Source organism: Dendrobates tinctorius, unplaced genomic scaffold, assembly GCF_039654945.1.
Source record: "Dendrobates tinctorius isolate UK_male_01 unplaced genomic scaffold, ASM3965494v1 ptg000037l, whole genome shotgun sequence".
Taxonomy (NCBI): domain Eukaryota; kingdom Metazoa; phylum Chordata; class Amphibia; order Anura; family Dendrobatidae; genus Dendrobates; species Dendrobates tinctorius.
In genome coordinates, this window is record NW_027361705.1 from 6,857,447 (window position 1) to 6,883,826 (window position 26,380).

General features: G+C 48.0%; 1 protein-coding gene across 4 annotated transcripts in view; it reads left to right on the forward strand.

Moving 5' to 3' along the window:
* Positions 1-786: 786 nt before the first annotated feature.
* The window catches only part of CCDC34 (coiled-coil domain containing 34), a 55,952-nt gene continuing 30,358 nt past the window's right edge, over positions 787-26,380 (forward strand). For 2 of the 4 annotated variants that reach the window (XM_073573866.1, XM_073573867.1), the window contains exons 1-4: positions 7,146-7,293; positions 7,790-8,033; positions 15,230-15,359; positions 17,029-17,136. In XM_073573866.1, the coding sequence (XP_073429967.1) occupies positions 7,792-8,033; positions 15,230-15,359; positions 17,029-17,136 (480 nt within the window). In that variant the 5' untranslated portion in view covers positions 7,146-7,293; positions 7,790-7,791. Of the gene's footprint in view, positions 7,294-7,789; positions 8,034-15,229; positions 15,360-17,028; positions 17,137-26,380 lie in introns of those variants that run through there. The other 2 variants (XR_012231823.1, XR_012231824.1) reach the window with 2 other exon arrangements.

Consider the following 26,380-nt stretch of genomic DNA (forward strand, 5'->3'; position numbering starts at 1 on the left):
CTGTCCTGTGTGTCAAGCCGTGCCCGCCTGTCCTGTGTGTCAAGCCGTGCCCGCCTGTCCTGTGTGTCAAGCCGTGCCCGCCTGTCCTGTGTGTCAAGCCGTGCCCGCCTGTCCTGTGTGTCAAGCCGTGCCCGCCTGTCCTGTGTGTCAAGCCGTGCCCGCCTGTCCTGTGTGTCAAGCCGTGCCCGCCTGTCCTGTGTGTCAAGCCGTGCCCGCCTGTCCTGTGTGTCAAGCCGTGCCCGCCTGTCCTGTGTGTCAAGCCGTGCCCGCCTGTCCTGTGTGTCAAGCCGTGCCCGCCTGTCCTGTGTGTCAAGCCGTGCCCGCCTGTCCTGTGTGTCAAGCCGTGCCCGCCTGTCCTGTGTGTCAAGCCGTGCCCGCCTGTCCTGTGTGTCAAGCCGCGCCCGCCTGTCCTGTGTGTCAAGCCGCGCCCGCCTGTCCTGTGTGTCAAGCCGCGCCCGCCTGTCCTGTGTGTCAAGCCGCGCCCGCCTGTCCTGTGTGTCAAGCCGTGCCCGCCTGTCCTGTGTGTCAAGCCGTGCCCGCCTGTCCTGTGTGTCAAGCCGTGCCCGCCTGTCCTGTGTGTCAAGCCGTGCCCGCCTGTCCTGTGTGTCAAGCCGTGCCCGCCTGTCCTGTGTGTCAAGCCGTGCCCGCCTGTCCTGTGTGTCAAGCCGTGCCCGCCTGTCCTGTGTGTCAAGCCGTGCCCGCCTGTCCTGTGTGTCAAGCCGTGCCCGCCTGTCCAGTGTGTCAAGCCGTGCCCGCCTGTCCAGTGTGTCAAGCCGTGCCCGCCTGTCCAGTGTGTCAAGCCGTGCCCGCCTGTCCAGTGTGTCAAGCCGTGCCCGCCTGTCCAGTGTGTCAAGCCGTGCCCGCCTGTCCAGTGTGTCAAGCCGTGCCCGCCTGTCCAGTGTGTCAAGCCGTGCCCGCCTGTCCAGTGTGTCAAGCCGTGCCCGCCTGTCCAGTGTGTCAAGCCGTGCCCGCCTGTCCAGTGTGTCAAGCCGTGCCCGCCTGTCCAGTGTCTCCAAGCCACGCCTGCTTGCCCTGTATCTGTCGTACCTTCTTGCCCTGTGTCTCAGTCTGCCTGTCAGTCACATCTGTCCAAGTGACTTGTCTCCAAGTGGGATCAGCAGCCACAGCCAGACACCGCCCTGGAGTGGCACCCGACAGCTATCTGCCGCACAAGCCTGACCTCACCATCAGAGGCTCCAGTGAAGACCAGGGTAGCTGTTGCAGTCACGCCCCTTCCAGGGTAGTCTGGTCTGTGGCACAGTGGGGCCACAACCCCCGGCTCGCGACATTCAGCCAAGGCGCGAGCGTGACAGTTTGCACAGGCCATGGTCCCCGCTGAGTCCCATGTCCTTCCGCTTGCAGAGCATGATGAACTCTCTTCCTGCCAGTATGAGCCACCGGAAGAATTTGTTCCGCCTTGCGTGGTTCCAATTGAGACGTCTGAACCACTCATTGTCTCCAGGGCTATGTATGAGCAACTTCTGGCCTATGAGGAGCACAACCCAGATGACCCGCCTAGGTTCTATGGGGATCCTAACGAGTGCCAAGGGTTCCTGAAAAAGTGCCTGCACCAGATCCTGCAGAATGCAGCCTGGTTCCCCTCTGACCGGTTCAGGGTAGGATACATCATGTCCTACCTAGCAGGAGATGCTCTGATATGGATTACTCCCCTCTGGGAAGCAGGGGATCCTATTGTCATGAACCTAGGGGCCTTCCTGGTGGCCTTCCGTAAAGTCTTTGATGTGCCTCGTCCAGTTGCTCCTGTAAAGTCTTCCCCTCCAAGCTTCCAGAGACAGACCAGACAAGAGGAACCTGTGGGTGAAACGTCTCAACTACCTATGACCGTCCAGCCATCACCTGTTCCACAGTCTGCCGGTGCAGCCTCCCGTGCAAGATCCAAGAGGTCTAAAAAGAAGAAGCGGGCCAAGTTGCAACCGGAATCTGGCCTCTGCCCTGTGAAGCCTGTACTCCAGAACCCTGGGCCAGTAGAAGAGGCTGCCCCTGGCGAGAGTACTCCCTCTCCATTAAACTCTTTGACTGTTTCTCTGCCTTCAGGGAGCTTTGGTGTGTTTAAGTCGCCAGTCAGACTGAGTCAGTGTGTGGTCTCTGTCATACAGCTCCCGAAGCCAGCATGGGCGATGTCTCGAGGTGGCCGAGCCCTATTGGAGAACAGTCTAGTCCTGCAAGGACAACTACAGCTCCAGGTCGGAGCTTTATACGTGAAGAAGTTCATCTTCCATCTGCTGACTGGTATGCCCATGGGTCATTCTGAACTAGAGATCCTGATGCCCATTTATGTTTGGAGACCCAGCAAGGCACCACACTTGAAACAACCAAGGGACAAGAGGTGTCTGGTTCCCTTGCGTCGCATTCAGTCAGCAAGGTCGTCTTCTTCGCCTGGTTTGCTAGTCGCCGAGTCAAGGTGTGAGGATGCCTCTGAAGAGGGGGAGGCGGTCTCAGTCTCCTCACACATCCCCAGCGACTATACCAGTGTTCTGCTCCCAAGCGCACCCCTGCCTCTTGATTGTCTTCCCCAGGATAAAGGGCTGAAGATGGATCCAGAGTGTATGCCTTCAGCTCCCCTGTGGCCTAGGGGTGAAGGTCCCAAGACAGAGCTTCACTCATCCTCTAACCAGGAAGATGTGGTCCAGTTTTTTCAGGGTAACAGGCTGAAGTGGCTCCCTGTATGTATGCCTCCAGCTTCTATTTGGCAGGTGGGTGAAGAGGTTGGAACAATGACCTACGTATCATCATTTCTCACCAATCGGGAGGAGGAGGTCCAATTTTTCTGGCATGTCGGGCTGAAGTTGGACTCAGTGAAGGTGTCTGCTGTTTCTAGTTGGCCAGCTGATGTAGGGGTCAAGTCTGAAGCTTCCAGGTCCCTGCCTTCTGCCAATCAGGAGGAAGAAGTCCTTGTACCCTCTGTGTTGGAGGCTGTTGGGCACCAAGAAACTTGGCACTCGGTGATTCCGGATGGCACACCTACTTCGTCTCACCAGAAGGATGCCCTGTCAGCCTGGACTGTGTGTGGTTCCATACTCCTTCTTCAGGTCATTCTGGCCAGGCTTGAGGAAGAGGGGCCGTAAAGGGGGGGGGGGGGGGGGACTGTAACAACCCTGCTGGCATCACTACATGGTCTCCCATCCCCCGCACACCAACTTACTTTCTGCTTCAAGCCATGCTGTGAATACTGTCTGTTGCCAGCCCTGTGCTCCATGTGCTATGCCTCGTGTTTTCCTGCTTGCTCTCCATGTTTCCTGACTGTGCGTATAGGGGGGCGGCGCCTGAACTCTCTGGTTCTTATGCAGTCAGGGTGCACCTGGGTAATCTGTCCCTGACCAATCACCTGGAGCCCTTGACTATTTAGTTTCACCACTCCCACTGTAACATTGCCTGTGCAATGTCTAAACTCAGTTAGCTCCTTGCTGCTGAGCCAGCCAGGCCCTGTCTTGCCTTCTCTGAAGGCTCTTACTGCATACACTTGTGTCTTGGTACCTTGCCTAGCATTTCTCTGTCCGCCTGCCAGGTGGCAGAATATCCTGGCCCTTGAGTCTTGGTCCTTGTGTCTTTATGTCTCTGTCTGAACTCAGTCTTTCCTTTGTCTATCAGTCTCCCTTTCTCCTTGTCCGTGGCTCCCTTCCTTGCTGTGTTTTTCCTTGTGTCCTCCCAGTCTGTGCATCTGCACGGCTCCTGCTGCCGCTGCAGAACCTCTTGCTGCAGCTTCTCTCCACAGACCTTGTGGCTCAGCTTTGCTCCATTCCTGCTGCCACTGCAGAACCCCTTGCTGCAGCTTCTCTCCACGGACCTTGTGGTTCTGCTTTGCTCCAGTCCTGCTGCTGCAGAACCCCTTGCTGCAGCTTCTCTCCACAGACCTTGTGGTTCTGCTTTGCTCCAGTCCTGCTGCAGAACCTCTTGCTGCAGCTTCTCTCCACAGACCTTGTGGTTCTGCTTTGCTCCATTCCTGCTGCGGAACCTCTTGATGCAGCTTCTCTCCAGACCTTGTGGTTCTGCTTTGCTCCAGTCCTGCTGCTGCAGAACCCCTTGCTGCAGCTTCTCTCCACGGACCTTGTGGTTCTGCTTTGCTCCAGTCCTGCTGCTGCAGAACCTCTTGCTGCAGCTTCTCTCCACAGACCTTGTGGTTCAGCTTTGCTCCATTCCTGCTGCGGAACCTCTTGATGCAGCTTCTCTCCACAGACCTTGTGGTTCAGCTTTGCTCTACTCCTGCTGCCGCTGCAGAACCTCTTTCTGCAGCTTCTCTCTCCACTCCTGCCTTCACCTGCACCTCCTGTGTGAACAGGTCCAAACCTGTTCCTTCTTATTTCACTCTTGCCTGCCTGTATCCATACATACCTGCACCTCCTGTGTGAACAGGTCCAAACCCGTTCCTTCATATTTCACTCCTGCCTGCCTGCATCCATACCTGCTGTGTGAACAGGTCCCTACCTATTCCTTCTCAAGCCGTGCCCGCCTGTCCTGTGTCTCAAGCCGTGCCCGCCTGTCCTGTGTCTCAAGCCGTGCCCGCCTGTCCTGTGTCTCAGTCTGCCTGTCAGTCACATCTGTCCAAGTGACTTGTCTCCAAGTGGGATCAGCAGCCACAGCCAGACACCGCCCTGGAGTGGCACCCGACAGCTATCTGCCGCACAAGCCTGACCTCGCCATCAGAGACTCCAGTGAAGACCAGGGTAGCTGTTGCAGTCACGCCCCTTCCAGGGTAGTCTGGTCTGTGGCACAGTGGGGCCACAACCCCCGGCTCGCGCCATTCAGCCAAGGCGCGAGCGTGACAGTGCCCCACCATCCTGGTAAGTTGGGAACTCCTTTCCGCACTCCAACACCTGCATCCCACACACAGGATAATTCAGCACTGATCACATTGCGGCTCATGCTTAGAGGGTAGCAGAGCACCTCTGGTGATTCCTTGCTTCGTAACACGAGATGTGCTGGGACGTGGGTGGAGTTTAGATTCATATAAAAGATGGGGAATGTTTAGAATTACAGATCAGTCTGACGGGAAGTCAGTCCCTTAGGGGGCCGTCTGTCAGAAGGTCGGCGGAGTAGAGAAGCCACTCAGTGAGGAGTGGGGGATCCCTGGAAGAAGGGATGGAGGAAGGAGTGCTGCAGCTGCCTCAGTGACCTGAGCCAGCTGGCACAGGAAAGAGAAGAGAAGGAGAAAGACGTAGACCCGTAACCTAAGCATCCATACGAAGGAGAGACAAGTACAGAGTAGAAGGAGTAGAGAACAGAGAGGAGGAGTGGGTTGGATAGGAACCCTGCCTATAGGTTCTCAGCGCAAGGCCGGGGCCCGGTCCCCGAGGTTGTATGGACACTTATGGTTCTGCAGCAGACACCGGTGGAGTAGTTGGCTGTAAATGCACTACTCCCATCCAAGACTTGGGACACAACAGCAAACGGATAGAGAGCCGGGATCCAGGAGGTCCCTGATCAGTCTACAGCTGTCTGTCATACAAGTAGAGTTGTTAGGAACATCTGACAGAAGGAACTTCAGAGAACCACGGTACTGGAGCTCTTCACACTAAAAGGTGCAATAGAGGAGTCATTCAGGAAAGGTACATGTTGGCGGAGTGTTGGAGAGGAGAGCCCTGACTTGCCCGGAAGGTTGATTGAGTCTCTACCCCGGAGGACACGGCACGGAGGCAGGCACCAGTGTGCTCCACGAACTGTGAGTAAAGCTTTGAAACTGCAAGCCCTGGTGTCCTCCATTCATACGTCGCTAACACCTTCAGCGCCACTACATCTGGGTCCCAGCATCTACACCATCCTGCACTTCTCCAGATCCATTGCACCTACACTGCCCTGGGAATACAGCTCCACCTGTGGGGAGCTACACCATCTTTGCTGCATCACACCATCAGTCCCAGTGGATCTGCAAGCAGCGTTGGCTTAACATCTTACTTGTCAAATACCACGGGTGGCGTCACGAACTTTCCATATAAATTACATTACAAACATCATCCACCATTGACATTGGGCGCCCGGGGCCACGGACCGGGTCACCGCTGCTGTTACACATCTCCCCCTGACACCGGCCCGGTACGGAGTACCCCACGGCCCTGGGACAGGGGCGACCCAGTTACAATAGTCGAGATGAGAATGAATAAGAGAAACAGTAAGAGTTTTTGCGGAGTCAAAAGTAAGAAAAGGTCGAATTCTAGAAATGTTTTTGAGGTGCAGATAACAAGAGCGAGCCAGTGATCGGATGTGGGGGGGCAAAGGAAAGCTCGGAGCTCACATGTCTGTAATTATTTGCGATTTGCGGACCGTGTGGTTCCTGCAGAATCACAGAGACTAGTATGCTAGTGATCCGAGTGTCAGATCAAACATGGGTCCGTAATAATATCAGCCAGCACTCGGCTGCCATCGGTGAGCTGTCTGCTCTCCCTGGACTAGTTGGAGCCCCCTGAGAACCTTTTTCTCCCATCAGGGTCACACCACCACATTCTCCATGTCCGAGAAACACAATTCGTATATTCTGATCAGACTTTGATCAGTTTTTCTTGGACGAGGAAAGAAAAACCCCCCAAAAATGTCCCCCCCCCACTCCCCAGTCCATGAAGATCGGAGCCCACTTGGACATCACAGTTCACTCCGATGCTTGTCACAGACCCATAGTCTTGTGCTGCTGATTCGACACTTGGATCTAATCAGACCCATCCGCAGCCCCATAGATTATCCAATGTATGAGTGATGGAAGCCGCAGGAGAGACTGCCACCAGTCTCCTCACATGACCTGTGCATCAGCCTTTAGGCTATGTTCACACTGGCGTTTATTTAACCCTGAAACCACCATGTTGTGGGGAGACAAACAGCCGAGCTGTGGGGTCGGGCTGAGGCTGAGGCCATTTATGGTGACGGAAGCCTCCATAGGGCGCGGCGGTTTCTGCACTGTATGTGATCTGTGCACTTGGCAGTATTATTCGCCTTTTACATGTATGGGCACAGGGCTGCCCCGCACACGTCTCCTGCCCCGGCAGCAGGCAGCTATGGAGCCCGAGCTGAACAGGGGAGCTATGGCTCATGCACGTCACACACCGCATACTGCCGTTACTAGGCATCACGCGTAACTAAGACGCCAGTTGTAAACGGTTTGTCAGTCCCTTGACAACGGAGGCGGAGCTTCGTCAGCGTGCTGAAGCGTGCTCTGTGATTGGACGGATCTCGCGCAGGCTGATGGGATCACGTTTAGTCGCCGCCATTTTGAAAGCTGGCTGAAGTTTGTTGCTGCCTGTAACATGCAGGCGATGCTTCTCCGGTAATAACGGCAGAGACATCCGGAAGGTAAGGAAGTCCCGTGATCACGTCAGCAGCGCAATGGACACGTGATAAGACGGGTTCACTGATAAGCTGCTGTGAGGACATGCTGGGACTTGTAGTCTCAGATGTATTGTCCCACATGCAGTTACTTCTATAATATCGATATTTGGAGGAGATCCTTTTTCGTCTGAGAAGTGACATCATGCAGATCCCAATTGCAGATAAAGGGGGGAAACCTCCCTGACCGTTAGAGGTCAGAAAATAGACAAAAAGCATTCTGGGGTTATCATTTATGCTATGGGCTCGGCCTGTCTGGGCCGTGCTCCCCCCACTTCCCCCTCGGCCGGTCCGGGCCATACTCCCCCACTTCCCCCTATGCCGGGCCGTGCTCATCCACGTCGCCCCTCGGCCGCTCCGGGCCGTGCTCATCCACGTCGCCCCTCGGCCGCTCCGCGCCGTACATACTAAGGTCTTCTCTGTTGCTTCTCTCAGTGGTATTGATGTTTTCCTTGTCATACAGGCATGTCTTCCTCCACCAGTGACCTGCGATCTGCTGAAGGGAGACGCTCCCATTCCACCCCTCGAAATCCCAGCACAAGAGAGTCCGTAATGGGGGGCTCTAGGAGTGGTGACGCCAGCAGCACTGGGGGTTCCACCTGTTCTCTGCTGTCACCGATCTATCATCTCAGCTTTGAAAGTGACATTGAAGATCATTCATTCCATGAGGAGATACTGACTAAAGAAACTGAAGCAACAAACCCTTGGTAATGTCTCTGGCGGCAGCAGAGGGCTTTATGTTGTGTAAATGGCATCTGGCCATTTCCAGGCTACGTGCTGGATACCCAATATGCTCCCCACCGGTGGCAATCAGGGAGGAGAATATTGTGCGCCCTGTGTGTGTTCCTCCTCTCTGTGGGTGATTAGGGTTAGGTGGCAATAATGAGGTCCACATTTAGGTGGTTTAACCCCGTAAGGTTGATTTCTGTTTTTGTGCCTTCGTGTTTACCTTCTCTTCTTTCGTGAGCCATAACTTTTTTCTTTTTTTGGGTTTTGCCTGCTGAGCTGTAATTTTTAATGGTACCATGAGGTACAAATAGCGTTTTGGTTACTTTTTTTATTTCATTTTTGATGGGAGGTGAAGCAACCAAGAAAGGTACATTCTCCGTTAGCATTAAAGATTATGTCCCTCTACATAAATGAGTATTTTCAGGTAGTGCTTGTAAAAAGAAGAAATGTTGCAGTTTACTGCTTAAAAAAATTTCTTATTTCTGTTTTTCTCTTAGTCCCCACAAAGGGCATGAATCTGCAATCATATGATCACTTGTTCTATACACTACCTTAGTAAGGCCAAATCATGGTCCTTTCTAAAACCTAGACGGGCGCTCGTGTCTGTGATGCAATCCATCGGCACCCAACTATAACGTTGTAGGGAGACCAATAGGCGCCAGGATTTCCTAACTTAAATAACAGAGGCATTTAATGGGTTAAATAGCAGTGATCGGAGTGCACTCTGATCACTGCACTTAGAGAGAAGTGCCAGCTATAGCCGACACCTGTCCTGTGGAGCGTGCTCAGCTCCTGAGCCTGCTCCTTTCTCCACTACATAATTAATTTTATATGTGATGCAGTGTGAATGGGTCAAAGAATCCATTTTTAAACACCCTTTGAAGGAACCCACATTGATAGAGGAGAGCCCACCAATCAGGACCCTCACCTAGTGGCCTGGGCAGGGAACGTCTCTTGCTTTGGTACAATTGCCATGTCCATACATTAGATGTCGTCCTTCATTTTTCCTGTTATCTCTCTGAAATTTAGATGGACACTTCAACTTCCCCTAGAAATTCAGCCGAACAGCAATGGCAAGGCGACCCTATTAATGGAATGGGATTCTTTATTGCCCTTTAACATGCTATAGTCATAACCAGGGTGTACTTTTAATATTTCAATGTTTGTGAGCTTTTTGTTGCAAGGTTATTGTGGTTTTGTTGTGCAGAAACCATTCTTCTGTGTATCGTGGTTGGTCATGGTCACCCCTTTTAGGGTACAGGGTTCACGTTTGATCTCGTGCTGCCTATTAGCAATTCCCATTATAATGCGCTCACCAAAACTAATCTTGGAGGACTGCCAATGAAAATTCAGCTTTGGCGTCTCCCACTTGACGGTCTTTTCTGTTAGTCATCAGCCTAGAATGTGTTCTGCTGACTGTTTCCTGGGCCTACGTCAGGTGGCCAATGCATGTAGACGTTTTCAGCAGGATCTTCTTATGTCTTTTTTCACTGCTGTGAAGTCGGAGGAGGGTAAAGGACAATATTGTGGGGTCTCTCTATCACTCAGAATCTCTGCATCGTGGCTTCTGATGATGTCGGCTGAGAATGGCGTATCATTTCTTAGCGTTTTATGTGACAGGCAGTCCTTTATTACGTTTCATCATCCATACTACACCCTATTTAGATTTGCACACATGTATTATGACCAAGACGGAGAGGCGTTTTCGTACATGTGTGCTGGAGGAAAGCCAGGAGGAATCCTGATCATTAAATGCAACTTGTTAGACTCTCATTAAATAATAATAATAATAATAATAATAATAATAATAATAATAATCTTTATATAGCGCCAACATATTCCGCAGCGCTTTACAGTTTAACAGTTTCAAAACACAAGTCATAAGTAACAACGCTAACAATACAATAATTAAAGCAAAATAAGACGAAATAAGACGACCCTGCTCGTGAGAGCTTACAATCTACAATGAGGTGAGGGAGATACAGAGTACAGGTGTGTATTTACAATGGTGTATTTACAATGTAGGTCCAGCCATCTTGCGGGAGTGAAGGATGGATGGAGATAGTGAATGGGCTACACACGCACACTTACACAAAGAATGACTTTGATTAGTGTATGTGATAGGCCGCTCTGAACAGGTGTGTTTTGAGGGAGCGCCTAAAACTATGCAAATTGTGGATAGTCCTGATTTCTTGGGGTAGAGCATTCCAGAGGATAGGAGCAGCACGGGTGAAGTCTTGGAGTCGGGAGTGGGAGGTACGGATTAGTGCAGAGGTTAGTCGAAAGTCGTTTGCAGAGCGCAGCGATCGGCTAGGCCGATAGACAGAAATGAGAAAAGAGATGTAAGGGGGTGCCGCACTGTGGAGAGCTTTGTGGGTGAGAACAAGTACTTTGAATTGGATCCTATAATGAATGGGCAGCCAATGTAAGGACTGGCGAAGAGCGGACGCGTCCGAGTACCGATTACCCAGATGGATGATCCTGGCCGCTGCATTAAGTATGGACTGGAGAGGGGATAGTCGAGTGACGGGGAGGCCAATTAATAGAGCATTGCAGTAATCCAGGCGAGAGTGGATCAATGCAACAGTGAGGGTTTTTGTTGTTTCCATAGTGAGAAAAGGGCGGATTCTAGAGATGTTCTTTAGGTGTAAGCGGCAAGAGCGGGCAAGGGATTGTATATGGGATGTGAAGGAGAGATTGGTGTCAAACATAACACCCAGACCGCACCTGCTGCCGGGATGTTATTGTGGTACCACCCACGGAGAGGGAAATGTCAGATTTAGGGAGGTTAGTAGACGGCGGGAGCAGAAGAAGTTCAGTTTTGGAGAGGTTGATGTCATGATCTGACAGTTTTAAATTGCACTGGGTGAACTTTTTTTACTTTGGAAAGTTCCAAGGTGTCTTGACTGTCCCCGGTGGTGGTTAGCAGTATTGCACTTTAGGTTTTTGTGCACTTAATTATGTATCAGGTGGGACACCCTATAAAGGTGTGCTAGGGGTGTGCAATCACTGCCTGTGATATTGTGAGAGTGTGTTCACTCTGTTTTTGGAGATCCTGGAGGAAGGATGGAGCTGGTGAGGAGTCCTGCACAGCTTAGCCAGGGGGGATGTGTTTCAGCTATGGTGTCTGGATGAAGGGCTGGCATGGCGTGGTGGGGTCGCAGTGATGGATTCAGCGGGAAGTGTCTGCATGGTCTGGTGGAGTGGCTACTATGGAGAGTGGCACTCACCATGTGGGACTTGGCCGCTGAGCTGGACTCAAGCATGCTTGACTTCGTGGCAGAAGCTGAACACTTCCTTGGGACTCTGGTACTAAGCAGCTGCAACTGGTGGTGGTCTCTGCTCCAAGGCTGCACTAAGGTGAAGGATCCTGTTACGGTGATGGATCCAGGTGGAGGAGAAGATGCACTCAGGTGGAGGGCTCTGTTGCTAGGAGCGCACGCAACAGAGCAAAGCTAAGTGGTGTTTCCCCTGTATTGTCTCTTTCCTCATGTGTGTTATTAGTGCAGTGGTGGGATTAGTCTCCGCACCGACCCATTCCCTAGTGAGGGTTTAGGGTCAGGGTGAGCAAGGGCGTTAAGGTACGCGTGCGGCGACAGGTGCGTAGCCTGTTTAGGGAATGTAAGGAGTGCAGGGACACTGGCTCAGGGGAGCTTAGGAGGTCTCCATTTCCCCATTCCCTATCGCCGGTCCCACCATTGTTATAGTTTCCCAGGTTCCCCCTTTATTATTATTCGATTATTATATGTATAACGTGTAATACCTAAATTCGCCAGGTGGAGGCGGCGTATCCACCTGCACGTTTTATTATTTAAATTCGCCCCACTGGAGGCGGTGTATCCAGGGTCACGTGTGTCACATGGGTTCGCCTTGCGGAAACATCTGCGTCCTGACACACGTGACCATGACAGTTGAGTTTCAGATAGAGAGCGGACATGATATTGGAGACTGCGGACAGACAGTCACTGGCGTTCTGTAGTACAGCGGGGGTAAGGTCGGGGGAAGACGTGTATACTTGTGTGTCATCAGCATAAAGATGGTACTGAAAGCCAAATCTGCTGATGGTCTGTCCAATTGGGGCCGTGCAGAGAGAGAAAAGAAGGGGGCCAAGGAATGAGCCCTGAGGTACCCCGACAGCAAGAGGAAGAGGAGATGACGTGGAGCCAGAGAACAAAACACTGAAGGAGCGGTCAGAGAGATAGGAAGAGAACCAGGAGAGTGCAGTGTCCTTAATGCCTAGTGACTGGAGCCTAGAGAGTAGGAGATGGTGGTCAACAGTATCGAAAGCTGCAGATAGGTCAAGAAGAATAAGCAGAGAGTGGTCACCGTTACGTTTTGCTGTCAGAAGGTCATTGGTCACTTTGATGAGTGCAGTTTCAGTCGAATGTAGGGGGCGGAAGCCGGACTGTGAAGGGTCTAGAAGGGAGTGAATGGAGAGGTAACGGGTAAGGCGGGAGTAAACTAGGCGTTCCAAAAGTTTAGAGATGAAGGGGAGATTGGAGACTGGTCTGTAGTTGTTTGTGCAGGATGGGTCGAGAGCAGGTTTCTTTAGTAATGGAGTAACGATGGCGTGTTTGAAGGAGGATGGGAAAATGCCCGAGGAGAGGGAGAGATTAAAGATTGTAGTTAGGTGGGTTGTGACGACTGGAGAGAGAGACTGGAGGAGATGTGAGGGAATGGGGTCGGTAGTGCATGTAGTCGGACGAGATGTAGAGAGGAGTCTGGAGACTTCTTCTGTGATGGGATCAAATGTGGAGAGTGAGCCAGGGGAGATGTAGGAAGGGATGGGAGTCACAGCACTTGGTGGTTGGGAGCAGATTTCTTGACGGATATTATCTATTTTTTCTGTAAAGTGGGAGGCCAGGTCATCAGCACAAATGTCTGTGATAGGGGCTTGTGCTTTTGGCCTTAGGAGGGAGGGAAAAGTGGCAAAAAGTTTCTTGGGGTTGTTGGCTAGTGAGGAGATCAGGGTGGTGAAGTAGGTCTGTTTGGCAAGGTGAAGGGCAGCGTTATAGGTTCTTAACATAAATTTGAAGTGGATGAAGTCTTCTGGTGTGTGGGTTTTTCTCCATAGGCGTTCAGCACTCCTGGAGCATCGTTGGAGAAGTTGAGTTTGCGATGTGAGCCAGGGCTGTTTTACTCTGTGTTTGGAGGTTCTGAGGGTGAGGGGAGCTACTTGGTCAAGGGTGCTTCTAAGAGTGTCATTGTAGTGATGAACAGCCAGATTAGGACAGGAAAGAGAGGAGATTGGGGACAGAGATGAGTGTAGGGAATCTGAAAGTGTCTGAGGGTTAATAGCTTGTAGATTTCTGACTGTGTGGTAGGTAGGAATGAGCTGGGGTGGGCGAGGATTTGTGAGCGTGAAGGAGAGAATGTTGTGGTCAGAGAGTGGAAGCGGTGAGTTGTTTAGGTGGGAGATTGAACAGAGCCGGCAGAAGACCAGATCAAGGGTGTTACCGTTCTTATGTGTCTCAGAGGTTGAAAGCTGTGAGAGGCCTAGAGAGGTGGTTAGTGATAGAAGCTGGGATGCAGATGTGGAATTTAGGGCTGTTAATGGGGATGTTGAAGTCTCCCAGGATGAGGGTTGGTAGTTCTGAGGACATGAAGTGTGGCAGCCAGGCTGAAAAGTTGTCAAGGAAGTGGGTGGGTGAGCCTGGGGGCCGGTATATGACCGCTACCCTGAGGGAGAGGGGACGGAAAAGCCTGATGGTGTGGACCTCAAAAGAAGGGAATAAGAGTGATGGGACTGGGGGGATGACCTGGAAAGTGCATTGTGGGGACAGGAGTATGCCAACTCCACCACCAGGTCTGTTTGTGGGTCTCGGGGAGTGAGAGAATTGTAAGCCACCGTAGGAAATGGCAGCAGGAGAGACAGTGTCAGAATCCTGAATCCAGGTTTCAGTGAGGGCCAACAGATTAAGAGAGTTGTTCAGAAAGTAGTTGTGTAGGAAAGGAAGCTTGTTACAAGCAGACCGTGGATTCCAGAGGGCACAATTAAAAGATTGAGATGAGGGAGTGCAAGTAATGTTAATCAGATTATTGTGGTTTTGATATGAGGTAGGGTAGGGGTTGAGGTTGGGGGATGATGGACCAGGGTTGGGGAGATGTCCCCTGAAATCAGTAGGAGAAGGAAGATAAAGAGCCAATAGTTGTTGGAATTGTAAGTAGTTTTTTTCTGCGATGTTTTTGGGCAAGATGGGCTGAGGTTTCTCAAGAAGGTGAGGAGTGTGTGGGAGCTGTACATGGGAGAAGGAAGTATAGAGGGGCTGATGTGTATGAGTCGTGATGGAGGGGGGATAGGGTGATGAATGTGGATGGCAAGGGAACACAGGAGGATAAAAATAAAGCACATGGTTAAAGGGGAAGGCAAAGTGTGGGTTACCTGACTCGACTAACTGCCATGTATAACTGCCGTTTTGCTGGATGCTTATCTTCTGTGATGCTTTGCTTATGGGATGCTTGCGTGCTGTACCCCACACTGCGTGCTTCCCCTTAGCAACTACTACATATATAGGCCACACTACAGGGTCAGGAGAGAGGGATTGTGGGAGATGGTTGGGTATAATTTGGCAGCTGGGGCCAGCACACCAGGGGATGGTTAGATGATCAAAGGCACTAGACCAAGATGTGGCAAAATGCTATTGCACCTTCCACCTGATAAGATCTAGAAAGGCCCCAGTCACAGATCTAAACCAGTAAGTATTACATACAGTGCAACAAATGAATTATACCAAAGCTTTAGCAAGCACATTTAAATATGCAGCAAAATGGTAAAGCAGCAGAAGTAAGGAGTTGTACCATTTGGATATATAGCAGCAGAGAATAGAGGCAGCAGAGGTGGGAAGTTGTTCAGGCTGCTTGCTGGCAGTGAATGGAGTAAATACATGCAGGGTGGCTCAGTTGATTACCATTTGGATATATAGCAGCAGAGAATAGGGAATTAAATAGTAGAATTAAATACTCATCTGTAGTCACCCTAATGCTAAGGCCACTCATCCAGGGATTATCCTGTGTGGAGTGCGCTGCTGGCTACCTCCATGCTCATTTGTAGTTACCCTAATGCTAAGGCCGCTCATCCAGGGATTATCCTGCTGGCCACCTCCACGCTCTCCTAATGCTTACATCTAGTATTGAGCACGTTACTGAATAAAATTTATGCTACATTTCCTCTTAGTAATCGGAGCCGAAGTGGGACCACCGCAATAGAGCAATCTCTCGCTGATCTGAAGCTGTCTCCCTGGGAAACATGGCTGCTTGGCAAGGAAAAGCAAGGGAGAATTGACCTGCAAAACAAACTTTCCCAGGTTTATGTCTCTTTACACATGTGTGACTTAATAACCATAAGCGCCCGGTTTGGCCTGCTGATCTGTGCCGAAGCGTAGCTGCTGGGGGATCCCATTACAGTTGGGTCATTATCACTTTACAAGTAGATCAAAATTACCCCATTTTTTTGGACCTTAGAGAAAAAAGGGCTGTCCACGCAATGGCAGAGTGGCCACCTAGGATGACACCTCCATTAGTCCTGGAAAAAGCATTCGTAAGCATAATAAGAAAGATCTGCATCTGGAAGACAGGTGGGCCAGTATTTAGCCAGATTTTAAAAGACTTGTCCAGGCTTGGCAAAAAAGCCTGTAGTCCCACTATGTGCTGAATCGTGACCTCGTGCTGTGCACACAATCCCCATGTTCCCGGTGCGAGCAGGCGGTCCAGTATTTACGTGATCTGCAGTCTTGAGGTCACTTGCCGACTAATCCTATTCGGCTTCTTGCAATTCACTTATGTAGATAACCCAAACGCGTCTAGTTGGCAACTATTATCATGTATGGGAATCGTGCACGTGCTTTATCGAGGGGTCGTGACAGCGCCCCGATTTAGCAGTCACATAGAGTGACTGTAGACTTCTCTCCTAAATCTAGACAGCCCCTTTAAGGAGACCATATGCATTAGATGGCTGGCAGGTTAGACCATCATTAATCCAAAGTGAAAGCCTCCCAACTATTCAGGTGGGGTAGAGGCATGTCAACCTCCAATCCTTCTTATCCCCAGGAGGGAGGAATGTTCGGAGGGTTTGCACCCATTACCTTAGCTTTATTAGAGCATGTAAATGATGCTGTGCTGGAAGAAGATTGTTGGCAGATCTGGTCTTTCTGCACATTATAAATTAGCTACTGTGCTCTGTAACTAAAGAAAAAAAAAATTAAAAAGAGAGCATAGACCCTAAAACAAGTAAACGAGTAAATAGTAATGGTGCATGTAACATAGGGAACTGTATTTAACACTATTTTGATTTAAAAAAAAAAAGAAAAAAAAAAGCATAAAAGCCATCCCACCCTGACAAGGTGTACCCAACGGAACAGTCCTAGCCTGTCTAGTATTAAAACCTTACCTTGTGTGATACCATGTCAATGTGAATAAGGGCTGAGCAGGATAGAGCCCCCCCAAAACACACCAACCCATCACACTTTGCATGTATACCAGTTTATAGTCTGGCTCCGATTTTTGGTTTTCCTGTATATTTTTTTTTTTTTTTTTTTTTTTTTTGTACCCTGTACAAATACAGAGCATGGCACCAATTTCTGAGCTAAGTATTCTTTGTGCTGAGCTTCCCATGGACGGGTTATTCACATTGACGTGTCATATGACGCATTGTAAGGTTTTAATGCTTGACAGGTTAGGACCGTCCCGTTGGGTACTCCATGACGCGGTGGGATGGCTTTTATGCTTTTTGATCAAAAATAGTGTTAACCAAGTACCCTTTGTTACTTCATGTACTATTATTATTTACTCATTTATGTGTGTTGGGGTCTATGCACATTTTTTTCCCTTGGGTTTTGTCTATGACATGACCACAGTGTGAACATGTTCTTACATGTATACCAACTTATAGTTCTTCTCAGGGTTTGGATTTCTATGTAACTATTATTATTCTTTAGCTTTTTGGACCGTGAATCTTAAAGATGATTTTTCATTCAGGAATTGAAACAGGAGGAAGATAGAAGAATACAGGAACAGAAGAAAGAGCAGAAAAAACATTTTGCTGAAGAGCAGCACAAAGAGTGGGTCCGAAGGAAACAAGAGCAGGTAAAGCTGTAGATGCAGCCGTTGGCAGCAATTCTGGTCTTTATGAACTTACTACGAATGACAGAAATATTTGGTAGAGGTGTAACTCGCATTGTTTGAACTGTGGGCTCCTAGTTCTCTAATTAACCCCCTCCTGCGGTGTCTGAGATCTGTGTAAGGTAAAGTTTTAGAGAAAAAGGGGGTGTTTGGAGCTTTACCACGCATGTAAGATTAGAGTCCAAGGGAGGCAAAACCGGTGGGTGCCATGTCTCCAGCTGGTGACCACGGAAGACAATCGGGGTTAAAAAACTGATGCGTTTCTGGCGCCCAGGACACCCTTATTCATGGTATAGCAAGAATAACAATAGTCTCTTTTTAAGCTAGCCAGGACCAATCGCAGAAACCTGTGATTGAAAGATGCATAACAGGCGTGTAAGGAGAATGGACATATGGATCAATCGACAGAGGTAACAATACAGACAACAAAGCTTCAATAAATATAAAAAAGGTCACTTTTGTAATTCATACCTCTAGGGTATTGACTATCTAAATTTAATACCCAGTATGCCTCCTGTAACATAAGGCGCTTTTGCCAACTGCTTCCTCTAGGGGATAATGGACTTATTAAAGCTAAAGTAGATTTGTTGGTTCTGATGATTGCTTCTTGCAGAATACATCAGTACATGTGGCACCAGGAGGGTAGTCTCTATTGTTTTTATGCTTTAGCTGCTTTTATCTCCACAACTGGAGTATATCACATGGGTTTTATTGGAGTCAAAAGCAATGTATCTGCTACAATTCGGAATTGCCTTTATGTCCTCTGTGTGGCCACTCTGTCATGTATTACCCATACAGGCCATTATGTCAGTTTATTATGGTGTCCTATGTAGGAGCAATATATTGCTGCCTCAAGTCCATATCTCTGTGGTGTTTAGCTACTGGCAGCACTGAAAAAACTTACTGGACACATTCAAACGTAAAGCACTGCTCAGGTCCCCGCGCTTGTATATGGTGTCTGTCTATCACCACTCTGATGGGTGTGGGGAGTGTTCTTCTCAGGTCCCTGCGCTTGTTTGTGGTGCCTGTCTATCACCACTCTGATGGGCGTGGGGAGCGTTCTTCTCAGGTCCCTGCGCCTGTTTGTGGTGCCTGTCTATCACCACTCTGATGGGCGTGGGGAGCGTTCTTCTTCTCTGGCCCCTGCGCCTGTTTGTGGTGCTTGTCTATCACCACTCTGATTGGCGTGGGGAGCGTTCTTCTTCTCAGGTCCCTGCGCCTGTTTGTAGTTCCTGTCTATCACCACTCTGATGGGCGTGTGGAACGTTCTTCTCTCGTCCCTGCGCCTGTTTGTAGTTCCTGTCTATCACCACTCTGATGGGCGTGTGGAGCGTTCTTCTCTCGTCCCTGCGCCTGTTTGTGGTGCCTGTCTATCACCACTCTGAGGGGAGTGGGGAGCGTTCTTCTCTCGTCCCTGCGCCTGTTTGTAGTTCCTGTCTATCACCACTCTGATGGGCGTGGCGAGCGTTCTTCTCAGGTCCCTCCGCCTGTTTGTGGTGCCTGTCTATCACCACTCTGAGGGGCGTGGGGAGCGTTCTCAGGTCCCTGCCCTTGTGTGGTGCCTGTCTACTATCACCACTCTGAGGGGCTTATGGAGCGTTCTTCTCAGGTCCCTGCACCTATTTGTGGTGACTGTTTATTATTATTATTATTATTATTATTATTATTATTATTATTATTATTATTATTATTATTATTATTATTATTTATAAAGCACCATTGGTTCCATGGTGCTGTACATAAGGGGTTACATACAAATTACAGATATTACTTACAGTAAACAAACTAACAATCACAGACTGATATAGAGGGGAGAGAGGACCCTGCCCTTTCGGGGCTTACATGCTACAGGATGGTGGGGAAGGAGACAGTAGGATGGGGGGCAGCAGCAGCTCCAGTGATGGTGAGGCGGTAGCTCCAGTAGTGGTGAGGAGGCAGCGGGGATCATTGCAGGCTGTAAGCTTTCCTGAAGAGGTGGGTTTTCAGGTTCCATCTGAAGGATCCGAGTGTGGTTGATAGCCGGACATGTTGGGGCAAAGAATTCCAGAGGATAGGGGCTATTCGGGAGAAGTCTTGGAGGCGTTTGGGGGAGGAGTGAATAAGGGTGGAGGAGAGAAGGAGGTCTTGGGAGGACCAAAGATTACGTGAGGGAAGGTATCGGGAGATTAGTTCAGAGATGTATGGAGGAGACAGGTTGTAGATGGCTTTGTAGGTCAGTATTATCACCACTGGGTGTGGGGAACATTCTTCTCAGGAATACTTCAGACTCTGAAAATATGAGTCCTTTGCCTTTTTATGCATAATTTTGGCTACTAGTTGTATAAACCTGCTCTGCAGTAGAGCAGCAGCATTTAATGCTTTAATGTCAGATTTCACCTTGCTCACAGGAAAATTGCTGCAACAGAATTACTGCAACCACATCACAGGAGTACTGCTGAAATACTAGTGAAGGTCACTTGCAACTTTTTTTGCCTCCATAGGGAAGAGTTAAACACGTTGCTATCTTACTTTGACTTGATGGAGCTCCAACCTAAGGCTCGGTTCATACTCTTTTTGCCACATGTTAGTGGCTCTGTTGGAGCTTCCAGCTCAAGCCTTGAAAAACGGAGTTGAGGCGCATCCCTGGATAGGGCCATTGACTTATGAGGCAGTCGCTTTGTGCAGTGTCTGTGCTGTGATTTAGCACTGTCCGCCTTCTTGAAACATGCACAAAAGTGTCATCAACTGCATTTTTGTACCCACCTCAAGATGGTAGACCCAACTAAAATGGGGACCAGACAGAGCACAAAGTGACTCCATCTGCCTGACTTATGTCAGTGTCCCCATTAGGAGATACGCCTGAATCCCTTTTTATCAGGACGTTAGAAGGAAGTCTTAAGAGCTACTGACGTGTGGCAGAAATGCTATGTGAACATGGCCCAAGCCATATTTTCTAATCCTGGCATTGTCATCATAGATAGCCATTCATGGGGCGGAGGCAGTGGTGTGTTCTTTCAGCCTGCGTCTTGCCAGTCCGCTCCTGCATAACGTGTATCTGTATAGCACCATGCCGTATACGTTTCTTTACAGTGGGTCCCTATGGTGCCCGGATGCCTCTGCATCTATCCTGATCTTGCTTATCTCCTGATCATACGTGCCCAGCAGTGGGCCCAGACACAGTGTGGACTGAGCCTTATCCCCCCCTCCGGTATGGTTGGCTATAGCATATTGGGATGTCTTCTGATCTTGAACTCTTAATTGATACTAACTATAAACCAATGACAAAATGCAGCCATGCCATGAAATTTATACTCCAAGTATCCTGAAATCTCTAGAAATAAAACAAACTCCAAAAAAAAAAAAAAAGTGATAAAAGCTCTGCACAAATATAATTGAGCTCAATGAGGTCGGCCTCGTGATTCACAATACAACCTGCACACCTTAATAAATCTATCTTTTAGACCTGACCAGGCTGCTGTACTTACTTTGGAAATCTTGTATAATTCTAATATTAAGATAAATTCAGAGAGAATGAGCGTTTGTGACTGAGTCCCAATGTATTCAGCCTCTAGCCACCCAGTCTGACAGCTGCAGCTTGTACTGAGCTGTGCGAGATCTCAGCAGCAGGGAGGAGAAACATGGAGAATCTGTAAATCGGGGTAAGTGGGAAGAGATGGAGTTAACCTCTAATTTTTATAGTTCTTCTTACAATGGGGCTTGGTCCATAGGGTAATAATGCAGAGCAGCCATAAGACACGCCCCTGAGAATCCTGTGAGCCTCGCCCACTTGGAAGACTAAAAAATAGCATGAAATAAAAAGCCCCCGTATCTCGAACAGCGTGGCAATTTTTTTTTTTTTTTAAAGAAAAAATCAGAATACTCAGCAATGGAGAAAAAAATAAAACAAAAACTGGTCACTTATATCTAGTGACAGGTCTGCTTTAAAGCGATTTTTCAGGCTAGAAGAGAAAAACTGGAAGAAAAGCTAGTCAGCATGTGACTCCCATGTATGCAATTCACATACCATACTTGCATTCACGTGACAACCACTTGAACCAGCGAGCCAAATCCTAACATTTGTGCATGATACACACTGTTGGGGTTCGGCATGCTACCTTCCTTTCTAAAAGTTTTCTATAGCCTGGAAAACGTCTGTAAACTCTGTTCTAAACTGCCAGAGGAGTGATGGCTGTCAGAGACCACCTCAATCTACCTGACCGCTGTATAGACGCAATGAAAAGCCATGCCGATGCTCCAGTCTCAGTGATCATGTGATTGCTGGGTTTCTGTAGGAACTACTGGATCAAATATATCAAAACCAGCTACAGGGCATAACAGGAAATGAAAAGTAAAATAAATGTTCTGTTAAAATGTCCTACAAAGGTCTACTTTGATGTTAAGGAGGCACAAAGTGTAAAATAAATAGCAAGAAAATAAAGAATAAGTCAGTACCCCTTCCTGCATCAGAGATAGGGATAGCTCACCTGTAGCCCCACCCCTGAGGAGCTGCACTATACAACTCGTCCCGATGCTACACATGGCCCATGCGCACTGCTTTTCTGTGTTTGTGAGCTGTGTTTTTGCAGGATCTCCACTTTGCTTGGAGCCATATAGCTATTACAGGATGAAGAGTGAAAGGGGGCTACATTGGTATCCATGAAGTGACCACATCGGGACAGATTCTCCCCGTGTAATAACCACATATGCACTTACCCCTGTATTCTGCGTCTTGCACCAGCGTCGAAGGTCACAAGGAGTGCCATGACCTGGTATAGATTGCATTAAAACCCAGTGGATTGCCCAGACAAAGCCTTGGCGGTGGTGCGTGTGCTGTCATCCTGTGAATACTATAACTTGCTGGACTTCAGATTGCTTGTGATTTATTATATTGTTGTGTCTATATTCCGAGGTCACCCTAGCCACAGTCCGGGACAATGGCTTTCTGTCTTGGCTCTCACATAATATAATTACATGATTTTTATTTTCGGCCATCTCATGCTTTATCCCTTTGCCAGCCATCATTTATCTTGATGACTGCAAGCAATATAGAGCAGAACGAGCCTTGGATGGGCTTTATCTGTACTGTTAGCGGTGACATGCGAGGTATGTGGAGTTTGTAGGCTCAGACGTGAAAAGACAAAACGTACACTTCCATAATCGCCTGAGACTATAGGGTCCACCTCACACGATTTGTAAAATAAAGGTGCAGAAAGGCTCCTCCAAGGCTAAGAATGTATGAGCTGCCGTTTACACTGTCGAAAAAGGACCACCCATTTCAATGTCATATTCATCGAGTAGATCATAAAAATAAGAGTTTGCCGTCTACGTGCTGTTTAATATGTCTTTACAGAATAATTTTTTAACTTTAATTACAAATACAGGGTGATTAAAAATAAACGAGTCAAAATTCTACCCTTGGTATCAATGGCCGAGAGAGCAACTTGAAAAGCCACCATATTGATCTAAGTTTTACACTACACATTTTCACAGTGATTTCTCTTGGTGATGCAGGCGATGACTGGTTGGTGGTCTAGTTCTGTCCCGACACATGCCAGCATATTCTCTTATATGGAGTACGCTGTTTACACGCTCGTTCAGATCCAATGTCCGGGAGTGGCAGATGCCATGAGTCCTTGATGTAGCCTCACAGAAAGAAGTCTGCAAGATGTTGGATTTGCCGATCAACAAGACCAGCACAACATTAGGGAATCGTTGTTTCCAGCAACATTTTGGTAGAGCTTCATTCAGGTATTGGTAAACGCCCACATAGAAATGAAATGGTGTGCCATCCTGCTGACAGCCTGCGTTTGGCATATCTTCCTCTCTATGGCATAAGCCATTCCTTTAAGATCATAGAATCATAGAATCGTAGAGTTGGAAGGGACCTCCTGGGCCATCTGGTCCAACCCCCTGCTCAAAGCAGGATTCGCTAAATCATCCCAGTCAGATGTCTGTCCAGCCTCTGTATGAAGACTTCCATTGAAGGAGAACTCCCCACTTCTCGTGGCAGCTTGTTCCACTCATTGATCACTCTGTCAAAAAGTTTTTTCTAATATCTAATCTGTGTCTCCTCCCATTCAGTTTCATCCCATTGCTTCTAGTCTTTCCTTGTGCAAATGAGAATAAAGTTGATCCTTCTACAATGTGACAGCCCTTTAGATATTTGTAGACAGATATTAAGTCTCCTCTCAGTCTTCTCTTTTGCAATCTAAACAATCCCAAATCCTGCAACCTTTCCTCATAAGACAGGGCTTGCAGACCGGTCACCATTCTGGTCGCTCTTTTCTGAACTTGCTCCAGTTTGTTGATGTCTTTTTTAAAATGTGGTGCCCAAAACTGGGCACAATATTCCAGATGAGGTCTGACCAAAGAGGAGTAGAGGGAAATAATGACTTCACGTGATCTAGACTGTATGCTTCTGTTAATACATCCTAGAATTGCATTTGCCTTTTTTTGCTGCTGCATCACACTGTTGACTCATATTCAGTCTGTGATCTATTAGTATACCCAAGTCTTTTTCACATGTGCTGTTGCTTAGCCCTATTCCTCCCATTCTGTATATGCTTTTTTCATTTTTATTGCCCAGATGTAGTACTTCGCATTTTTCCCTGTTAAAAACCATTCTGTTAGTTGCTGCCCACTTCTCCAGTTTATTTAAATCTTTATGAATCCTCTCTCTCTCTTCTCTAGTATTAGCTATCCCTCCTAGCTTTGTGTCATCAGCAAATTTAATCAGTTTACCCTCAATTCCTTCATCTAAATCGTTGATAAAGATGTTGAACAATACAGGGCCTAGGACAGAGCCCTGTGGTACCCCACTTGAGACATTCTTCCAACTGGATGTGCAGCCATTTATGACCACTCTTTGGGTCCGATCACTAAGCCAGTTATGAATCCACCTAACAGTTGACTTGTCCATTCCATACTTAGTCATTTTTTCAATAAGGATTGTATGAGATACTTTGTCAAATGCTTTGCTGAAGTCAAGATATACTATATCTACAGCATTTCCTTGATCCACCCAATCAGTTATTCCATCATAGAAGGAAATTAAGTTAGTCTGACATGACTTATTAGTTACAAACCCATGCTGACTCTGTTTAATCACTTCATTCTTATCCAGGTACTGACATACATGTTGTTTAATAATTTGTTCAAAGATCTTTCCTGGTATAGAAGTCAGACTCACCGGTCTATAGTTGCCTGGGTCCACCTTCTTCCCCTTTTTGAAGATAGGAACAACATTGCTCTTCTCCAGTCTTCTGGGACGTCTCCTGTTCTCCAAGAATTTTCAAAGATTATGGAGAGGGGTTCAAAAATTTCTTCTGGTATCTCCTTCAGTACTCTGGGGTGTAATTCATCTGGACCTGGAGACTTGAATTCATTTAGGTTAGCTAAGTGTTTCCTCACTATCTTTCTTTCTTATAGATATCCTGGATTCTTCTATTCCCTTAATAGGACAGTGAAGAACAGTTGATGTTACATTTCCTTTCTGAGAGAAAACGGATGCAAAATAGGAATTTAAAAGTTCGGCCTTCTCAACATCCTGTCTTACCATTTCATCATTTTCATCCTGTAAAAATCCTATAGCATCTTTGACTTTTCTTTTACTTTTGACATATCCCCAAAATCCTTTATTATTGCTTTTGACATCTCTTGCAAGCCTCAATTCATTGTCAGCTTTAGATAATCTGATTTATGCCCTGCAGGTTCTGCAGACAGCATTATATTCTTCTTTAGATATGCCTCCCTCTTTCCATTTTATAAACATTTTTTTTCTTCCTTTTTAGCATGTGCTTAAGTTCTGTGTTCATCCATCCTGGCTTCCTTAAATGCTTCCTATTCTTCCCTCTTTTCGGAATTGTTAACAATTGTGCTTTGAGAATTTCATTTTCAAGATTTCCCTTCCTTCCTGGACATTTTTGTCTTTAAGGATATCCAGCCATTGGATCCCTCCAATTCTCTTTCTGAATCCCTTAAAATCTGCCTTTCTGAAATCTAACCTTGACGTCTGAGTCATCACAGGTCTTCCTCCTCTAGTTATCCAAAATTCTAAAATAGCATGGTCGCTACCTCCTAGGGTCCCAGCCACTTTTACCTGCTCAACCATTTCCTCCCTGTTTATAAGGATTAGATCCAAGGTAGCAGTTCCCCTTGTTTTCTCCCCTACCTTTTGGTAGATAAAGTTGTCAGCAAGAGAGGATAAGAATTTCCTTGACCTGTTAGTTTTGCCTGAGAGAGATTCCCAACAAATGTCTGGATAGCTGAAATCTCCCATGACAACGATGTCATATTTTTTGGAGAACTTGGCCAAATGATGCATAAAGAGTTCATCCATATCTTCAGCTTGCACAGGCGGCCTGTAGTAAATGCCTACAATGGTGTCCTTTCCATTGTTCTGTCCTTGTATTTTTACCCAAACAGTTTCCACAGAACTCCCAGTCTCTGAAGCTTCAATCTCTGTGCAGGTATACGCGTTTCTAACATACAATGCGACACCTCCTGCGATGTCCAGGTAGGAATGAACGGTGACAACATCCTCATAAAAATAAGGGACCATAAACTTTGCACCCTGCTTATTGCCTAGATCATGTTTACTTTGAGGAGTCCCTCATGAGCTCGATAAGGGCACATGATGATTTCATGGAGGCCCAAATTGAATTATTGTGGTGATTTCCCTTACCACTGAGGTGAAGCATGGCCTCGTTGCTGAACATCGGCTTGTCAGTGAATTCCTCGTCTTCCAACTGGCGCTGCAAGTCAGTGCAAAAGCCATGGCATTTCGGTTTGGCGCCTGGCTTCAGTTCCTAAAGAAGATGTAATCTGTCTGGCTAATAGTGTGGACATTTTGTAAGATACGCCATACTGGGGTTTCTGGCACTTGTAGTTCTAGACTAGTCAGCCAGCCCAAGCTTCTAGGTCCATCTCACGGTCTCTTCTGAATTGTTTGGGCGCCCGAACATATCCCGTGGCGTAACCCCCCCAGTGGTTTTGAATGGCTTCACCATCATGTAATGCCTAGTCTCTGCAGAGCACATTTACCATATTTATTCTGAAAGTTTCACCGTAATGTCACAGCAGACCCCGTTCTTGCAAATTGCAACACACAAAACGCTTTTTCTTCCATGTCGCCATCTTGTGTCCCACCATGTAAGCACATTGCAAATTTGGCTCTTGGAAAATGAAATCTGTGTTGTGATTGGCTGCTCTGGCCGCCTAGGCCAGTTAT